Raw genomic sequence first — 21,339 nt, 5'->3', positions numbered from 1 at the left:
GTTTTGCTCTTTCTGGTTCATAGAATACATCACGTTCCCTTCTGTGCCCCTGATCTGTCTGTGTCTGTTTAAACTGTGGCTTGTGTAGTCATATTTTGAAATGATAAAAACTAAAGACAGACTATGCCTACTAAACGCTCCCTACTCCCCCTGCCTGGTCAGGTTGGCGCCCTTTGGAGCACTTGATGCGCACTGCGTGTTATGTGTGTAATGGGAGTAGCAGTACTGTTCCCTCTAAGCTGCGCGCTATGTGCAAGCAGTGCAATTGTGCACTGCTTGCACATAGTGCGCGCACAAGAAAATCTGTGGCACGCAGAAAATAAAATTCACCACAAATGGCCACCGGGGGCAATCAAGCAGGAAGCGCAAGCGTTTGACACACTGTAGAAGACTCTTGTGGACAGTAGAAGCACTGTCCAGGGGACATGCTGTCGACAGCGCGGACCGCAGGCACATACAATAGACAACTGTGGCGAGTCACTATTGAGTAAATGAAACTTTCTTGGCCAGATCTAACTCACGAGTCAACATGTGCATCATTACTCTGGACCATATTTCTGTGTAATTATCTCATGTCACAATGTAACACTCACTCGATGAGTACGCGCTCAGGAGCAGATGATCCAGATGTGAAGACGCAGGTAAATCAGCTCACACATAGTCATCAAGGACAGAGACAGCTGTGATTTGTTCTAAAGCTGGTCTAAGGCAGGACTTAAGCGGACTGCGGGGTGCGCCACGGACCGCGGGGTGCGCCGCGTGCGCCACGAGACCCCCGGTTCAAAAGACGCATCACTACTGCGTTTCTGTGTAAATATCTCATGTTACAACGTGGGCACCTGCTGTTTACGACAGGTGCGCCCCTGTTAGTTTCATGAATCATATCATCCAGAAATGGTCTTGAAGTGGCACATTTTGGAGCAGCTGATGAGCATAAAGTCAAAGCAAGAAGCAGACGAAGCCATCAACCTGGACAAAGTGTCCAACCACTGGAGACGTGAGAAGGACAGAAGTGCAAAAATGTAACATTAAAGTCAAAATGTTTGCATATTCTGGTGACATTTATTAAAATTTGTTATTTATGGATATTAATCATTACATGCTGTTACTACTAGATCATTTATGGGTAGAAGAAATGCTAATTAAAAAAACGGTGTAATTAGAAATTTTACACTGTATCACAAGCTACAGCACATGGATGTTTTAATGTGAACAAAATGTTATGTCTGAAAGGTGTATATGTCTCATTTGTTCCACAACTGGACCACAGCCAGGCCAAAGCAGGACTCTGTATATAACATAATATACATCTCATGAACAACATGAGTTTTGTATTTTAAGTGGGCCAAATTGTTTGTAATAAAAGTAAACTAATGAAAATTGCTGCTGTAATTTGAGTCTTTGAATGTAACTTGCTGTGATGCAAGGTTTTGAACAGGCGTGCCGTGTGATACTGGTGTGTGGACACAGCGTGCACATCTGATGTTGCTCACAGTGGTCCTCAGTGTGCCCAGGGAGCTTGTGTGTTTGCCCAGACACGTACAAAATTGAGGGAACATTGAGTAGCGGCACTGCAGTATATGAGAGACCAATTGTCTGTCTATTACGTTAAAATGCTACTGTAACATGTTTACTAGACCTATATTTGGCAGTAAGATTGGATATACTTTAATTTGAACTAATGTCTGATTTTCTTGTGTTTAATTTACTCACAGGTCATTAACTACCTTCTGGGGGCCGAGAAAAATGGTTTGTGTCAATTCACAGAGGATTCTTATAATAAATCCCATTCTAAGGAAGCCGTATTAAAAGTAATGACGGATGCTGTTTGTAATACACATAACGCAGCTGGATCCATCCAGTGTTCCTCTGCTCAATGTGGAATAAAAACCCAGAAAACAAATATTGATACATCTGGAAAATTGTTGCCTTTGGGATAGTCACGCCTTGACAAAAGAACACAAGAAGAAGACGTTTCAGCAGACGTGTCACATTTTGAAAAAGAACATGCTGACTATACATAGACACAGCAAAGTCGTGTTTTCTACTAATTTAAACGGACACCTGATGCACCTGTTTGTCAGCCTCCTACTTCCACAGGGCCTTTCATAGTCAAATCCTGCAGTTTCTCTGTCTTGAAAATAATATATATATATATATATATATATATATATATATATATATATATATATATATATATATTTTTTTTTTGTGCTGTGACAGATGTTATTGTTTGGAACGTTCCACAGTATATCTTTGAACGTTCATTGTTGAAAGATAAAAAGTGTATGTCTGGATGTGCGGTGTTTAAACCATACTTGGATACAATTTTTCCACAGAACGCTGCGGCTCGAGTCCTGAGAAGAACCAAGAACTATCACGTTAGTCCTGTGCTCAGGTCTCTACACTCTCTCTGCTTCTGTACAAGTCTCTCCATGGCGTCTCGGACTCTGAGGACCTCAGGGACAAGAGGAATCAGCATTTCAGCTTTATGAATCTAAAATAACATGAACATTCTGCCTTGTGAAACACGCCTCTACTCTCTCTTTAGCTGTGCACGTGTTTGTATTGTGATTTGGATCCATATTCCTTGTTCAGTAAATCACTTTGTGTACAAATTGTGCTCTACAAATAAACTCGACTTGCTTTGCCGTACCAAAAAATGATCTTTCCCCGGCTTGTCTCCATGGAGATAGACAAGTTTGTTATGTGGCAGACAAGGTAGTTGGTGCACATTTAAGAGATGGCATTGTCGTAATCAGTTGACATCTTTATAGAAACAATGGAAGAAGCACAAAAGTTCTGCTGATAAAAATGATAAATAAATAATAAATGCTGTACAAATGCAGCAGTGTTCTTAATATAAAATGACTCATTCACACACCATAAGTCAGTGTATGTACAGAATAAAGACAGTTTTACATTATCTCTCCTATAGAGGTTGTGCTTTGGCATTAGCGTGATTTCATTTGTAACAACAGTGTGGGTGAAAGTGGGAATTCTTTGTTATGGACACATGCAATACTGAACAATGGGGGAGATGATGCCAAAGACGATAAGGTCAGGAATAAGTCGTCAGTAAACTTTTTTCACAAAGTCGCTCTGATATAATATTACCTTCTGACTTCTCACTGTTGAAGCTGTGTTTTGTAGTTTCAATAAATGGATAGCTCTAAAGCATACTTCTGGCAGCAGGAAAAGAGGCCATAACAAAGAAATGGATGACAAACTGAACCAACGATCAAGGACTGCACTGACATAATATTTGACAGTCGTAAAATGGAAGAAAAAAAATACCTTTGGACTTAATTTGAAAATGTAACTATTTTACAGTTTAAAAAATAATAAAAAATTGACTTAGAAAATTTGGATGTCTTGTACATTTGCTATTTATTTTTGTTTACTCTGTGTTTTTCATATGTTTTGTGTAAAAACTGAAAGAAATAAAAAATTTAAAAAAATAAAGGTGTGTTGGAGGGTTCACCACCAGCTTGTCACCTTTACCTGGAAAGTTCAACAGTATGACATTAAACTTGTACCTCCATGGCAACAAGCAGGTGATACCACCCGGCCAAATTACAGGTTACAGGTTATCTGTGGAGACACAACGCTCACAGTAAAAGTGTTTTTCAAGTTGTTATTGATTGAGCAATAACAAAAAGCCGGTAATTGAGTTATGGCAAGATCGCTTTTATGCCATTGGGGGTAATATTCCAGGTAAAGCAATAACATCTCCATAGAGACCAGCAGGTTCAAACACGGTCAAACTCCATCCATGTCTTTTTCTTTCCTATTCTTTTTGAGTGTGTTTTATGCAAATGGTAGGAATTGTACCAATAAAAAAGGCTTTGGATTTGACCCCAGTCCAAGTTCTCTGTCAAAGTAATTCTGTGTGATTTTTGGCATTCAAATTAACAACGCACACAGTTGGGTGTAAGTTACAAGTTGCAGCCGTTTGTCTGAGTCAGAGACAGTGTAGATTCTTAATTTCTCCTCTCTCTCTGTTGCACACCAGGATCCTGAAGATCCCTATTGTTTTTTTGGGCAGATGATGGCATGTAACATTTACCAACCATCTGGCTCATGTGTATGTGTCATCATTCATTTTCTCCAGAGTAAAATCTCTCTTCAAAACTTTGACAAACTTTTTTTTTTTTTTTTTGCACACATGCATAAGTTACATGCAACCAGCCACCTGTTTGATGAATTATTAAAATGTTGAATGTGACAAACCCAAGGAGGGACTTGATTGATAGTAAACCTTCCACTTTTGTTTTCTCAGCTTCCTCCCAGGATTCAGTGACTAAATGTCCCTGTCGTCTTCATCAGTCTGGCTAAAACCCCATTTAATATTTTAATTAACAGAGTCAATGGATGTGTTCCTCCAGAGGGGCGATTGTTGCTACAGTAGAACGATATGTGCCAAAAAAGGAAGAATAGGAATATGTTTGGCATGGTGGGATAAGTCAAGGGGGAATCTTAATCATTCATCCAAGCAGGGACCAGAATGAGAACAAAGGCAGTTAAAATATTCATTAAAACCTGCTTGAAGCTTGTCGTGTGCGAGGGGAGGAGTAAGGAGCTCGGGGAAGTGGTGATGGGGAGGCAGGGATAGCCAGTGTTGGGAGAATAGCAAGATGAGGTTAGCTATTTAAACGTCTCATTACTGGAGCCAACTGGTTCCCGTGGAGACCAGTAGACAGCGTCCAGCTCCTGAGTGCTGTAATGTGAAACGGAGAGCAGCTCTGGGCGGCTAAAATGCCACGGCAACAGAAACAAGTGTGAAGATTTGTGAAGATTTAAGTAAAAAAATAATCAGTCAGCGCATCAAGAATGTGACTGTAATGACTTGGTTGAGGTTCAAGAATCGCAGCACATGAATTAACAACAAAAGTGCAAAAATATTACTTTATTACCTTTGTTTGTGAGCTTACGCTAAACTTTTTTAATTATAGACAATACACTTGATATTCTAATTTAGCATATCTCCAAAACAACAATTGCGGCATTCTCAATGTTTTATATTGCTCCCACATCCAATTGCCATCAAATAAAACCCTATATCTCGCCTAAAGGAGATCAAATATGCATCATTCACTTTGGTCTATACAAAGAGGGCACAGCTCAAATGTGACCGCTGCTCTTTTAAAGGTTTGTAGAGAAACAGGACTGCAGTGTCTAAAAATGATTGCTAGATATATATTCTTATTTCTTATTAATTGTATTAAATGAAGAAATTTACAGCAATTCTTTGGGGGGAATTGTCAAATATATTAGCTTGAAAATATTGGAGTTTAACAGCCAGTTTAAGTCTAGAAAATTGATAACAACCATGTCAATCTGTAATATAATGCTGATGATAAAATATTGTGCCCCTGATTCAAGCAATTTTCAAAACCAGATATATGGTCTTACTGTCACTATAGACTTGTCTCTTTTAATTTCTGTCTTCCTAGAATAGTATTGACAGATTCCCAGTTTTGTTGATACTGCACGGTAATACATGCTTTGTAAAAGTGTTTGCTTTATTTTGGACTTGGGCCAGATTTGAGGTTGAGAAATATAACTTATATCCAAAAACTCTCTGAGAACCCTCCCAGGCGTGTCCCAAAGAGAGGGGCAGAGGGTGCTATGTGCTCCCTTCTCAAAATGTGTGGGAGGCTTTCAGAGCTGAGAGCTTGAAAGACAAACTGCACTTTGCTGAGTGAATCAAACTCGAGGAGTGGTATACTCCGGAGAGGGAAGGGCTCCAGAGCAGACAGGAAGTCCACAAATACACTACAACGATAGGTGTGTGTATGTGTGTGGGTGTGTGAAACCTAAAGAGGCAATCAAACAATCCCTTACATTTATTTTTGTATGGCTGCTTATATAAACTTCCAGATACAGATGGCCCAACATGAATTTCTCTGGCCAGGGTCTTGTTGCAAATAAATCAAATTAAAATAATTGATTTGTAACTTATAAAAGTCAACAACCCGTATTTACAAGTAGGAAAACAATTCAAAGACCAAATATCTTGACCGCTTGCATTGAGGGAGAATTTTAGATTAGTGCTTGTGAAACTTCAGGCAAATCCAGGCTTATGACTAAACAAAACAGAAGTGTCCTTTTTATCAGTGGAGGGCAGAGGGAGACGCTCCGTGGCACTGCAAAGAAGGCCGGTTTGATCAAATGCCAATAAACATCACAGAGCTGTCCTTACCATCTGCCCTAAACTGGATGGATAATCACATTCCTGCCAGGCCCTTTTATATCAGAACAGTCATGTATTTCAAAGCGTTTTATTTGACAATTGGCACAAATGTTAACTCTTGGACCTTAATTTGTTCAAGTATAGATTAGTGACCAAAAGAAATACATTGATTGTGTACAATTTTATACTTTGGGGGAGCAAATCATGGGAAAATATCATGTATTGTTTTTTTTTGTTATTAGTCTTTAAACATGCTCTTGAGTACCTTTAGTTTGGTATCTCATGTTTTAGAATTAAAAAAGAAAATAATTATAACAACACAATTACATTTCCAACACTGCAAGCAGTGTAATTCCCCCTTGCAGCCAGAAGATGGTGTTTGAGATACACATTTCAGAGAATAGACTTTTGGTTTACTTCCTGGTCTCAGCACGCAGTTGTACTGATCATGATAAGATGACTGAAAAGCACAGAGTGAGTACGTCAATGATTAATGCACTTGAAATCAGCAGAAAAGATTCTCACTGCTACGTCAGAACCAGGATTCCTCAAACTAGTGCGCATAAAACGAAATGCTACTCAAGGTATGTTTTTGATGAGGGAAAAATTTTAGAACATGGTCAAAAGCTCAAAAAAGTCAATTTTGCATAGTATGTGCCCTTTACCTTTGCAATTATTGTGGTAGACAGTAGCATGAAAAGTATGAAATTTGAAAAAATCTTTCAACTTTATATTTGCTTCATAAAAGGCAATTTGAGGATCTGAAAATTGCTTGTACAATAAAGGCACAACGACATGTATAGATTATGTCAAATCATTAGAAAATGGATCGCTTACCTTCCCAAAGTGGAACTTTTCCTACAGCACTTAGCATTGTCAAAAGTATTGAGAAATCTGATCCTAATCAATATCAAAACTAGTATCAAAACTAGATAGACTACCGGTAGTAGAGATTTGTTTTCCCTATTCCTATAACAGGACAAAATGTGAATCTTATTGTATGTTGAGTTGAAAAACTAAGTACGGCATTTTAAATTATCATTATGGTATCATATTTGCTATTGAGAATCAAGTATATTCCACATTTGAAATTGTGTTTGAAACGTTAGCATCGTGACAGCACTACTTAGACTTTTAAGCATCAATTACAGCACGATTTGCAAGCATTCCAGGCGTGTCTGACCTCTACATAGTTCACCTCTGATTACACTAATTCATCCTTATTGACTGGGTTCTCATCTGGCAGCACTAACCCGAGTAAACAGGTGCAACGCCGGTGTACCGTGTGTTCATTTCACATACCAAAGTTCATTTGGTTCAGTTACGTTCAATTGCCGCACACCGCATTCAGGTCAGTTTTAATTAATTTGGAGCCATCTTGTTTAATTACACTCTGCATTAACCATGTGTCCCGACAGAATGCTACACTCTCCTCCTTTGCACTGCCCCTCTTCAAAGTCTACTACTCTATATTCACAAGTACGTCCAAATGAGATAAGAGCATGGGAGATTTTTTTAATGATATTAACTCTGGTGCTGCACCCGGGGAAGTAGCCTCTAGGTAGTGACTTCGTGCACAGACCAAATTAAATTCACAAGCTGTAGATGGCTAGATCTGACCTCCTGGTTCTTCGATTCCAGTGGAAATTACTAGAATATGTGGACAGTCGTAATTAACAACCTTCAAAGTGCAGCACCGCCGACATCAAAAGATAAACTCGACATGAAAGGGAATTTACCCAAACCCAAGTCTCCTACGTGTAATGAGAGCAGTTTTCTTGTTGAGCTGTTTGTCTTGACCAGAGCTGGAAGAAGTACTGGAGATGAGTACAGAAGTAGAAGTATTCATTATGTCTCAAGAGCTGGAGAGTCAGGCTACATCCACACAGAGACAAAAATGTTATATTTTCCAAAACAACATGGCACTGGTTCAGTAAATACTGTATGTGCATGCACAGAGACTGGCGCTGTGACACTGCCACAGAATGACACCAAACAGAAGAAGAGATGGACTGGAGCATGCACAGAAAAGTTGTGAGATGTAAACAGAAACTTATCGGAGATTTTTAAATGTAGCAGAGATTCTGAATGTACAGTCTGGATGTGAAATCTACAGAAGAGATGAGGAGAGCAGATGCTCAGATGTCACAGGACTTTAATGTCAAAGCTTCCAAACTGACTTAATTGAGACAAACTCGGAGGTGGATTTATGTATTTTTTCTCCGTGTCACCTGTGGCTTGTGGTGCCGTGAAGGGGCAGGATTCTGCAGTAAACATCTTCTAAATGTCAGTCATTTATGCAGAATAGACACAACACTGGTGCTGTCATGAACTTTTTAACTGTAACAATGGATACGCCTAACTGGTGTTTTAAAACTTTTGCACTCTGGGACCTAGATTAAAAAATATACGTTTTCAGACTCGAGAAACCCGCTCCATATGGATGATACCTGTTTCGGACTAAATATTTGATTTGAGTTTAGAGATCCTCAGCAAAATTAGACTTTTAAGATGTACTTAAAGTATGTGTGACTGTTAGATAAATCTTAAGGAAAACAGAGGCACTGAAGAACAGGCAGGTTTTAGTTGCACGAGGAGGCAGGACATGAATGTACAGTAATGTCTGATAATGATTTCACCGCGTTTACCCTCACTTTTTTAAGCCGTCCCCACAGTTACTACCTTCCATTGCATGTGATAAGAATAGTGTAAGAATGTGGCCCTTTGACATAGGTGCACAGTGTAAGCTGAACCCGGTAACAGTACTGAGTATATGTGACTCGCCACGGCAATTGTCGGACCATGTCGGCCTCGGTGAAACTGAGAAAAACAGCATTTTACTTTTTTTTCCCCAAATTTGTGATTTTCATTTTTTTGCAGAATGTGCTAGTTGAAGTTATGAATAAGCCCCTGTGTGCTTCAGATAACACTATTGGTTGTCTTAAACGTATACATTAAGCTGTTAAAAATGTGGAGTTTTCGGGTCTTTTTCCTGCTCTCCTGGGGGGGCGTCACCTTTTTCTAGCCAACGTGTTGTTTACATTTTCCACCAATCAGCTGTGATCCGCATGGCTACAGCTGCGTGCTCTGCGTGCTCCGTGTTTTCCTCTCATTACTCCAGACCGTCTGCAGAGCACAGTCTTCAGAGCTTACATTTCCTGGACTACATTGCAACGGAACTGTTTACTCAGGTACACTTTTACTTTACTACTAAATTATTGCTTTAACGCTGTGTTTTAAGGCGGTCTCGTGATCACTTTAGAATCTTACTTGTCTGCTCCGGTGGAGCTAATGCTAAGCTAACATGTTGCTTCAGTGCACTCTGCAATACGGGCTTAATGTGATTACTTGCTGTTATCACCATGTTATCGGGTTATTTTTCGGCGTGGGTTGGCCCGTGGGTTGTGTGGGTCGTGCTTTGTGTCTATTTTATGGTGCTAAACCGGCTGTTAGCCCCACAGCCCGGAGCTAAACGCAGCTATTCGGAGCTAAGTTGTAAGCTAAACTTTGCTATGTTATCGGGTTATTTTTCGGCGTGGGTTGGCCCGTGGGTTGTGTGGGTTGTGCTTTGTGTGTGTTTTATGGTGCTAAACCGGCTGTTAGCGCCACAGCCTGGAGCTAAACGCAGCTATTCGGAGCTAAGTTGTAAGCTAAACTTTGCTATGTTACCGGGTTATTTTTCGGCGAGGGAAGAGAAAAAAACTACAACTCCCGATACCACTTCTGGTCACGTGGCTTACGCACTGCGTCACTCGAACCAATCACGCGCTTGCCTGGCCATTATCAGCTTCCTGTGTGTCTCTCTGTGCACGGTGTTGGAAGAGACAACAGGACGGCTGATCCAGGTAAGCTTTGCGACTTAAACACCCGCTTTTAATCACTTTAATGTGCGCCGGTTTTAAACTCGAGTGTATGTTTATGTTTTGGTGTGCTGTTCTGCAAGTGTTTTGCTTTTACGAGCCGTGTTATCTCAAGTGAGCTAGCTAGCATTGCTAGCCGATGGCAGATGTCCCAATATCTCCGCGTTTTGCATCTTAAATACACCGTTAACGTCACAATGTGAACTGTTATCTGTGAAGCATGTTATTCCCATATTACTGTTAACCCTAATCCTTTTATCCCCCTTTTCAGAATTGGCAAAGACACCCTGACTGACATTACCTGTCTCTACGTGAAGTCTGCTAAGGAGCGTGGTAAGTGTAAAACATTATTTTGGTGATTTTCGTGTTTTAATGATTAGAGTATAATTAACCATAAGCAACATCTGTTTTTCAGGTGAGCCTGCAGTTTGTAAATCAAGCTTCAGATCACTGTGGAAACAGCTTCTCCCACACATCAGAAGCTGCAGGCCACGCACAGATCATCAGATTATCAAGCGAGCATACATGAAGACCAGGGTTGACACTTTGGAAGACATCGCTGAGGTTAGTTTATATTATTTGACTACTGTAATGTGTAAACATTAGCCTGGCAAAACTTCAGTGCTGCTCTCTGCTTAAGATATGTTTCTTCTGTTCTCATTTTTTTACATTGTCGCCCTTGTCATCAGGTAGTGGAAAACAGCTCTCCTGAGTCTCACCTCAGTATCCCACAGCTTGTTGGAACGGCAGATGGCAAAGTGTTTGTCAAGAACTTTGACTGGCAGAAGCATCTGAGTCCCTTCTTCAGACGGCTTCCAAAGATCAAGAGTTATCAGCACTTCAGGTATTTATATTGAAACTCTCACATTGTGTTAAAAAAAAAAATAGTTAATGAGTGTTTTATGTGAAATAGTTAGCCATTTCTTAAATGTCCTGTTATTTGTTTACAGCTTTGATGCCAAGAGCCGAGAGTCACAGCACAGGAGAGTGCACAGACGAAGAAGAGGATGAGGATGTGATCTCTGATGTAATTGGACTCTGGTGGTGTACATATCATATCTATTATCTCATATCTCATATATTCAAAGCCATGGACCCGTTGCAGTTCGTATACCTGGCCCTGGCATCTGTTTATAAGAGTTCTTCTATTAAGAGTGTTTTTTAAACTTCCTATAAGTTACTGTCCTTTCCCCCTGTATCTACTGCGTTGTAACATTAAAGGCTATCTTATCTTATCTTTTGTTGTTTGTGTTGAATCATTCAGTGCACCATTGTTGGTGCACTGAATCACCTGTGAATTATGTTTACCGACAAATGCAATGAACCCTATTCTCATTCTGATTCTTTGATTCTATTCAGGGCCTTTTGTAATCCAAGTATTTCCATTTTAATATAGTAACTTCTAATTCTGATTCAAGTCCAGTTACCATCAATAACAACACTCCTCTTGAGTCTTGAGTGACAGCTGTAGGGGGAGGTGGTGTCAGTGTGACAGGGGGGAAGGCTTATCTCAATGAGATGCAAATGAGCCCCCCTGTGACTCTGGGCTCACTCCGGTGAAAAACTTTGGAAGCCGTTTTCTCAGTGAATGGGTTTGAGAGTTGTTTACATTCAAATGACCACAACTTACTCAAATATTATCAGATCTACATGAGTGAGACATCATTGGAAAGCTTTGAATTCACACTTTCAGAATCTGTGAATAACTCAAAATGTCTCCGGGTAGACATGTAACTGGATTGGCCACGGTCAGTCACATATGTCAATGTATAAACACACAAGGATCATTTTCAAGGATCACACTGTCTCATGTGTTTCTAATCATTGCTTTGTTTGGTGTGAAAGTCCCTGTGGTAAATGTCACAGTCTTGCACCCATCAAGTTACTGTTTGTGAAGAAACAATTGAAAACATTAAATTTTAAGGGAAGTAGAGGCAAGTTTTAAAACTGAATCCCTAGGTGGATATCATCAATAGAAAATGCAGGGACAATTTTCCTGGTGCATGAAACCGGCATTTTTCTGACCGTTTAAACAATCATTTTACAAAATAAATGTGTTTGGGTATTCAATTAATTGTCAAAGCATAATTATTTAAATCGCTTTTGGCCCTTGTTTACAGTATGGTTGCCAGATTACAGTTGTGGAATTACTTCTAGCTATGTAGCATTCATAGACATTCTCGATACCGCACTCTTATTCTGTAGCAATGGAGCACGTTCCGTCGGAGCGGGCGCCATGTCAGGACAGGACACGTGCGCGTTCTGCCCTAGGAACCAATGCACTACCTCTTCCACATATTTTGGATTTTGTATGAACTTACAATGTTAAAAGACCCAGAAATGACGCAGCTCGTGATAAACGCAATATTTTTTCAGACATTATTTGACTAGTGATCAGTTCAGACCTGTTTACTCCAAATAACTTTAGCGTGAGAAGTTGTGTGTGATCAGACACAGAGTTTGATCAACACAATGATGACACATGGACTGGACAGGTTCATAAAGGCACTTAAGTCTGAGAAAGTGTAAAGGCTAATTGTAATCATATATTATAGCCTATCGTCCATCTATATTGAAACACAGCGAACGTTTTCCTTTTTCCCCTAATTGAAGGTATAGTGTGTTCTAACGAAACATTTTAAAATGGATTGGATTCTAATCACAATGTGTATCTGCTTGTCTCTATGGAGATGTTATGCTTTGCCCGGAATGTTTTATATTATGACAATAAACATGTAAACACCCCAATGCCAATACAGCCCTAACACCCAATACCTTTCCAACTCCAACGTTTTACTAAATACACTTTCATGAAGGATTTTCTTTGACACTTCCAGGCTTCCAGACAATCACTCATATAATCTTTTTCAAATCAGAAACATCTACCTGCTTGGCATAAAATAACCTTTAAATATATCAATTGGTTAGTCTTTTTTTCTTTTCGACTTAGCTTTGTCTCTTGTTTGAGTGATTTTTCCTACCTGTGTTTCGTTCCGTGCACATTTTCAGAGACAAAAATAATATTACCTTGGACCTTGTGAAAGGTTACTCCCATACCAGAGCTTCTTCTTTATAATGGAAGCTGATAAGAGGCTATTCTATGTACTTTCTCTTTTTATTCAACATTAATAAAAGCTGTCATTTTGCTGCTACATTCCCTGGGACATCAGAGTGGTTCTGCTGCAGGAGTCATGACCTAATCTTACACATGGAAATACGTTTTATATCTCCCCGGACACAGACTAAGACAAGTGAATGTACAGTAAGTGGACCTTTGTACTCCCCAGCTTCAAGCAGGAAGATGAAGTAAACCATAGGAAAGTAGATTATGGTAAAAAAGTAGTTAAACCTGGCCTGCTCTTTCTCCGCCTTCACAAAGAAGTTCATACACCTTTACTAAACTTGTTCTTAGGTTATACAATACACACACATGTAGTCTGAGCACTGGCCATATTTCCCAGTTTTGATAACGATGACTGATTAGAAGATAGCCAATCAGAGAAATGAGTGGCATGTCCATATAAAAAAAAAAAAAGCCAGTCCCATTAGGTGTGTGCGGAACACAAAATGTATTAAATCCAAATCAAGTATAACTTTTAAAAGGTCCAATAAGCATTTTAATGAACAGGCATTTCTGTCTGATCTGTACTATAGTGACATTGGTTTTACCAAGAGTATTCCAGCACAGCACTGGACTTTTTCATTAAAACGTTTAATGGTATTGCAGATAAACATGTCCCTCTTAAAAGAGTCAGGGTGACAAAAATAAGAATAATCCCTGGTTCTGTCCAGACATCACTGCATAGCACTATCACAGCTGCTACCAAAGTTGTATTGGATAATCATGCTGTTAATTTGTCAAAGGCCTTTGAGTCAGTGGATCACTGCATTGATACAAATTCCCAACAATTTTTTTGCAGATTACCTCACAAACAGAGCTCAAGCTGTTTTTGCTGATGGCTTTCAATCTGAATTTTCTTACCTTAATAAAGTTGTTCCTCAAGGCTCTGTCCTTGGACCACTCCTATTTACAATTTATATAAATTTAATTGGGAACAATCTTAAACACAGTAGCATCCACTTGTATGCAGATGATGCAATTCTGTATGCTAATGCATCTTCTGAGGCACAATGATTCAAAAATAATGTTAATAGTGTTAATTTAAAATTATTGATGAACTCAAATAAACCAAAATGTATGCTGTTCTCCAAAAGACACTCTAGTCACCCAAAATATATCTCTATTCTTACGCTTGATGGTAATATGATTGAACAAGTTCCCCATTACAAATACTTGGGCATCTGGATCAAACACATACATGAGCTGACAAATAATCTTAAAGCCAGATAAGATTTTTCTTTAGAAATAAAATGTGTTTTCCTCTTAATTGTACAGTTAATCCAGGCTATTTTCTTTCAGTTCTAGATGATGGTGATATTATATATATATGCATTCTACAGCAATAGTGTTAAAACCTCTGGACTCAGTTTATCATTCAGCTCTGAGGTTCATCACAGGAGAAGGAAACAGAACTCACCACTGTCAGTTTTATTCTAAAGTAGAATGGCAATCATTGGATGCAAGAAGAGAACAGCACTGCCTTTTGTTTGTGTAGAAGGCTCTAGTTGGCAATTTGCATGATTATTTATCAAGTTTATTGCACATCAGTTCAGGTATTCACAGTTTGAGGTCTCAGGACATTTTTATCTTACAATCTCATCGTATCAACACAAAGACAGGAAAAAAGGTTTTCCAGAACTTTGCTCCTGTGGAACAAAACACAGAGACTTTTTAAATCAAATTATTTTATGCCATTTAATGATTTTAAAGCACTGGTCAAGGACTACCTGCAGTGCTGATACACTTGATTTATATAATTTTATCTCATATTGTTTGTATAAATGTGTTTGTTTGTTTTTTATTTTGTGTTGTGTTTTAACAGTGTATCCATGAAAAAGAGAGCTTTTATCATTGGGTTTTCCCCGTATAAATAAATAAAATGAAATGACATGAAATAGGATCTGGCAATTTCAATCAAGCTACTTACCCACTTGCGGATTCATTTCAGGATGTAATATGTCTTGTGTTTGTGTTGACCTTTTAAAATTGATTGCCTAATTTAGTTTACTCCTGGCTGAGGCATTATTACACTGGAGAGTGGACTATAAAAGCGCCATGAGTTCAGTCAGCTCCAATCACCTGCTGATTACAAAGTGTTCAAAATCTACCACAGTTCTAATGGACTCATTTCAATCTGCTTTATTAATAGTACAATTTTGTTCCTGCTATTATATTATTATTATTATTTAATGAAAGGCTATGAACAAATATGTGTATAAAAGGAAAGCTCAAAATGCCCAATTAATGATCAAAATAGTTAGCTACTATATGGCAAACAAACCACTTTTTAAATTCTCACACCAGAATCTTAACCCTTAAACCTTCATGCAACAGTTTTAGCAAATAAATGCCCACAGTGAAATCTTTGTCAGTCCGGTGTCATGGTTCACTCCTTGACCAGCCTGAGCCCTTACCTGAACGTGGCCTTGAGTATCTGGCCGGAAGTGCTCTCTTTGGTGTGGTTGTTGTACCCGTAGAACAGGTCTCCGAACACGGTCTGGTTGGCTGGGACGTCCACTGCTTCGCCACAGTCCACGCCCTCAGTGCAGGACTCTGACAGGGGCAGGCAGGAGCGTCGGTCCGGCCCCAGCTTGTAGTCCTCGATACACCTACAAGTGGATTAGACAATTTTACTGTGTTCATACTCTTAAAACATTCTTCAAGTGCTGATTTTATTATTGTAAGTACTCATTTTTACATGAATTGCCAAGTAGGTACATTTCAAATACATTGAGAAATGCAAGTCCAGACAAATTGAATAGAGAAACAATACAAGTGCAAAAGCAAACACAAGGAGAACTGCTAAATATTTCTGCGGCACACATATGACCCAGTTAAATCTATTTTAAAATGCGAATGTCCATTATTTCTGAACATAAAAAGTATGCCACTGTGTTGACAATCAATGTCAGCCTATGTGTATGTGTATTTACAATACTCTGATATGATCTGTTTCGCACACTTGAGTATAATCTAGCACTTGAAGCCACAGGAATTGCCTGATGCCTGTTTGACATGTGAGTGAGCAGTGGAGGGTTAGGAAGAGGCTTCAGTGGGGTTCAAATACAGAGGTAGATAATACTGAAGATTTACTGTGGGAAGCATAAGCCCTGGTGCCAAATGTTGTTCATCTAAAGCTGGATTCTATAGAGAAGAGTGACGAGAAGAAATGCTGAAACAGTACAAACAAACTGTTTATGTAAATCTGACAGTGTTATGGGCCACAATGTGATTTATGAGGTGGAAAGAGGGTTCATGTGCCAGCCTGTTGAAAAAAGTGAAAAACTGTGGATACTCATTAACACATTGTCTTTTTTTGTAATAAACAGACATAAACTCGTGGACGGTACAAATCAGCATTTTTGCGGCGATTGGCCAGACAGTTCACTATTTGTGCTTCTTGTTTGTCTTGCAAATTTAAATAAATACATAGATGTTAAGGCCCAGTGCATGCATCCACAAGTGTCACTTTACAGACATAACAAGTGCTTTTCTATCCTCAGTGAAACATGTGGAGCAGGTCAACTGTGACTCATGATCATTAGCGTGGCTCTGCACATTTCTGCAAACAATTGTTTCCACTCTTCTCGTCGTGTGGCTCTTCAGACAGATTATTCTCACCCATACAGTCTGCTCAAGCCTTTTGTTCATCTTTTGTGTATTCTGAATCGTTCCAGCCACTTCACTTCTAGTAATTAAAATAAAACTAAATAAAACTAGCGACTAAAATATCTCTTCTATTCTAAGTATTCTCTTCTAATATAATGTAATCAACATTCAAGGGATTTAAGTGTGAAAAAAAATGCTTTATGTGATTCAAACATTGCGCCAACTTTACCATTTTTAGTGGGAGTATTGATATTGGAAACTTTTATAATTAATTGTGAAAGAACAACATTAATTTTGTAGCAACGTTTTGCACTTTTTCAACACAGATAATGAGCGAATGCAAAGTAGGGACAGGAGGAAACTTTTAATTCATAATTGTTAGTCATTAGTTATTATTTATTTATTTATTTTATCATTTTTTGGCCCAAAGGCTTTATCAGACAGGAAAGGTAGGTGTGAAATGTGTGATGAGAGAGAAGGGAGGACATGCAGCATAAACAACAATATGCAACATAAATGACCGTGGGGTTTCCAAGAAATCCTTTCATCTAAAACCAAAACACATTCTGTTGGACTCTTTTTATTTCAAAGTATATTCATATATAAATAGAAAACATCAAAAGCTAACGTGAAAAAAGGACACCCAGGGCTCAGGGTCTCATCAATGGTGCAAAATGCTATGATGTGTTATGGCCAGAGGAGTGGCCCATAATCCCACCTTTATCTGAGGTGTACTAAGAGGAGTCTAAAGAGAGACTGCCTTTAGACAATGTTTATCCCTGCAGTGGAGACTTTAACAGAGTGTTATGTCTCGAGGCCTGAGAACATTATCACTGTCTGAACACTTCAATAAAACTCTAAATGTGTAGGATAGAAAGCAGTCATTTGACCGTAAACACTCCTTTAAGGAACTATTGTGTTGCCTGCACTCTTAGGGCCAGATTTACGAAGACAGGTTCTAAATTGTGAGTACTACTGAAAATTAGCACATGCTTTTTTGTGGGTGTGTTGAATTGTAGTTTGTTATTTGTTATTTGTCGTTTGAAACTGCACATATTATTAGTGAAGCAAATCTGAGTGTAAAGTTTACAACTCTTACACCACTTTATAACGTAGTATCATTTAAAGGTGGTATTTTTTTCAGCAATTTTTTTATCATATTTCCTCGTGGCGTGGATAAATCATTTGTCCTGCCACGTATCAATCATAAAACGCACCTACCACTCACCTGCAGCCGCGTCTGGCTCTTCCCCACGTTTCTGCGTGCCTAAGCGCATGGATCTATCATAATATAGTTCCCTCAGTGTACGGGGCAAAATGAAGACGGAGAAAGACAGTTCGAGCTGACGCAGAAGTGGACAGAAATCTACGGGAGACGAGCGATGCGATGCGCTCCATTGCGCTAATAAACAAACGCACGTGTGTGTTGTATCAGTCCGCACGGGGGAGTGGCATGTGCACTTCCGCCTGCGTTCTCAAATCGCCGAAAAATTGTCCATACCGACTTTAAGAGATCAACATAATCCTAGAAGCTGTTTTTTAAGATGATCCCAATTAAACTTCCTATTTCTGTGCGTACTTCCCCGCAGACTGCCGCCCACAGTCAAGAGGAGGTGCTGGTTCTTACCCACAGAACATGAGGATGTTGTACAGTGTGGGGTCGTCCTCCAGGGGGGCCAGCTGCTGCAGACACAGCTGCTCACAGCCGCCGTTAAAACCGTCTGAGCAGTCGATGCCGATGTGGTGGTCGTAGCACCCGGTCCCATCCTTCATCGGACTCAACGCCGGAGGGCACTGGGGAGCGAGAGAAGATTTCAATGACTCATCTCGGAAAAACGCAATTAAAAGGACACCAAAAAAGCAAATAAAAGTAGTTCACTATAAACTTAAGTGAACTGAAATTGATCGTGAAATAATGCTGACTAATGCTTTGGGATGTTTTGCTGCGTGTTATTTTAGTTTTGACAATGATAAAGCACCATTTTTTTTTTCAGCTGGTCCTTGAAAATAGCAACGTTATTAACTTCTGACTCTTTTATGCAACGGTCAGTTAGTCTGGAAGCGGTTGTGGTCAGAGCAAAATTACAAATGGAATTCCAAGATTTGAATAACATACCCTTTTGTAATCATTCACAATAAGTCTGTGTCCCAACATTTTGTGAATTGCGGTTGTATTTTGAGTGAGGACGCTGTGCCACATCATACACTCCTCCCAGATGGGCCAGGTAAACAGACCTGAGAACATCTGCGACTCAACATGCCAACAGTAAGAGCTCCCACAGGCAAAGCCACAGAGCTGAGCGAGCAGAGCCGAACAATGAAAGATGTTTTATTTAAAAATTGTCATCAGCCTAAATTAAAGCTCCTGGCTATGACAGACAAAAACAATGGTACAAGCTGTTAACAAGAAGGGGAAATCTGGAAAATTAAATGTGAGACTGTATCATTTAGATTTGGAACAGATGTTTCAGAAATGAGGAAAGTGTTTGTTAAAATGGCAAATGATTTGTGCGAGCTGCAAAGGTAAGCCAAGATGTCAAGATGAAAACCATGAGGCACCTTTGAAACGCTTCATTATAGTCAAGTGGAGAGTGAAATATTGTTGTTGTTTTAACTTGTTGTATGGCTTAAGATGTTGTTTTATATCAAGAATTATTTGGGTAAGAGATGGCCAACTGTCTGATTTAGCAGCATTGTTTTAATAAACATTTTTTATGGCTGTGTTCAGAGTCATTAGTGGTTTGCGTTGTCACTAAGTAAAAATATTGTGGGTCAAGACAATGGAGTATGCATGTCCCTCTTTGTTGTTTCAATGGAAACTTGGGCTTTCCATGTTACATTCCTGTTAAATATTCTGCAAATAACCTTTAGTGAAATAATAGTTGAGTGAATGGCATTCTGTCTGTGTCTAAGAGTCAAACCCATGACTAACAGACCAGAAATAGGTCTTTTCATTTTTTTTTTTTTCATGATTCAACCACAAATCCTGTTATTGAATAATTATGCCCACCTCAAGCCCAAAGAAACAAAAATGGTGGCACCGGGGAGAGTTTTTGGCATTTGAACAGCAAATTAAAACCAAGCTAATTGGAATTACAGAACAGAACATTTGTTTTAAAAGAAACCAAAAAACTTAAATTATGTGTATAATGGGTTATTTTCTGTATTTAGCAGTGGTTAAGGATTTTATCTGCTCTCTTTTCTCCCCCAGTGTGTGTTTGATTCAGTCGTAGTCTAAATGATTCAGTGTCTGACTTTATCCTGCATGAGTACATTTGTTTTCCGCTGATGAGACAAAATCAGATGCTGCATTTAATAGTAAAACATTTGATCGATAAAAAATGCAGAACTATGTGTGTCACTATTGTTTTGGGATGATGCAGTACTTCATTTCGCCATCGGAAAAGCTGTTGTAAAGCCGTGCGGGGGAATACTAGCGATATGAGCTAGAAAAATGTAAATATCTAATTCCTCTTTTCATGGTTTGAAAATCAGGTACGCCAGCTTTACGTTTGTGTGTGTGTGTGTGTGTGTGTGTGTGTGTCTAGAACAGAGAAAGCTGATTTTTACACATTCCTCTCTCCATAATAGTTACTGTGTCTTTGAAAATGACACGATGATGAAATTTCCAACAATCCTATACCGCCTCGTAATGAAACACATTTAAGACACTGTTGCTTTGCTCAGGGAGATGAGGCAATACGGCAGGATTAAAAATTAAATTTTACTTCATTCAAAAGGACGGTCTTAATGTTTAATGAGGGGAAAGAAACACTTTTAGTCCTCAAAGTGCAAAACAGCAACGGGTGTCAAAGACAGGCTTGAAATGAATACAAGACTCAACATTGTGGAGTCTCGCAGAGTAATGGACGAGTGTTTAATTGAAATTTGCAGCGTGTTGAATTTATAAGGGTGTACAGCGAGACCTCATTTCACCCCGCGCCTTTACATAGTCGGGCAGTAGCTTCAGAGCTGTTTTAAAAAGTGCTTGTCGAGTCCTTTTCCGTCAGCGATTTCATTCAAAGGCCCCTTTTTAATAAGGCTATCCTTTCAGACCAGTGTCAAAGCAACCTGCTTTTCTCTCACATCCAACTCAACACTCTCCAAACGTCTTATGGGATTCACTACAGGATATACATTTCATTTGTTCAAACCAAAATTAGATCCCAGGAGTATAGTTAAAAGTAGCAAAGAAACCCATGCAAGCCTCCTTATGGCTGTATCTAAGGGGTGTTTACACGGCGACAAGACTTTTTTTCAAGACCGTTTGATTAAATTAAGACGTAAAAGCTCAAAATCAACTAATAATAAATAATACTACTACTAATACAATAAAATTAACTGAATTAAAAATTATCAATCCAACTGATTGTCTAAACTAATAAAATCACAAACAAAAGAGAAGAGTGCAAAGAAAAAATCCTTTCAGTCATATGCGCAGCTAAACAAAACTGTTTTTAGCTTAGATTTGAACATTGTCAGAGTAGAAGCCTGTCTCACATCTTCAGGAAGACTGTTCCAGATTTTAGCTGCATAAAACTGAAACGCAGATT

At 39.0% G+C, this 21,339-nt stretch overlaps 1 protein-coding gene across 3 annotated transcripts in view; it reads right to left on the bottom strand.

The window, feature by feature from the left end:
* astn1 (astrotactin 1) overlaps positions 1-21,339 on the bottom strand; it is a 371,670-nt gene that overhangs the window by 189,809 nt on the left and 160,522 nt on the right. For all 3 annotated transcript variants that reach the window (XM_072440945.1, XM_072440947.1, XM_072440948.1), the window contains 2 exons: positions 18,414-18,580; positions 15,592-15,786 (listed from right to left, as the gene is read on the bottom strand). In XM_072440945.1, the coding sequence (XP_072297046.1) occupies positions 15,592-15,786; positions 18,414-18,580 (362 nt within the window). The remainder of the gene's footprint in view (positions 1-15,591; positions 15,787-18,413; positions 18,581-21,339) is intronic.

Source organism: Eucyclogobius newberryi, unplaced genomic scaffold (assembly GCF_026437365.1).
Source record: "Eucyclogobius newberryi isolate DKJ021-1_F unplaced genomic scaffold, fEucNew1.0.hap1 SCAF_12, whole genome shotgun sequence".
In the NCBI taxonomy this organism is placed as follows: Eukaryota; Metazoa; Chordata; class Actinopteri; order Gobiiformes; family Gobiidae; genus Eucyclogobius; species Eucyclogobius newberryi.
This window is presented reverse-complemented; position numbering and strand designations above follow the sequence as displayed.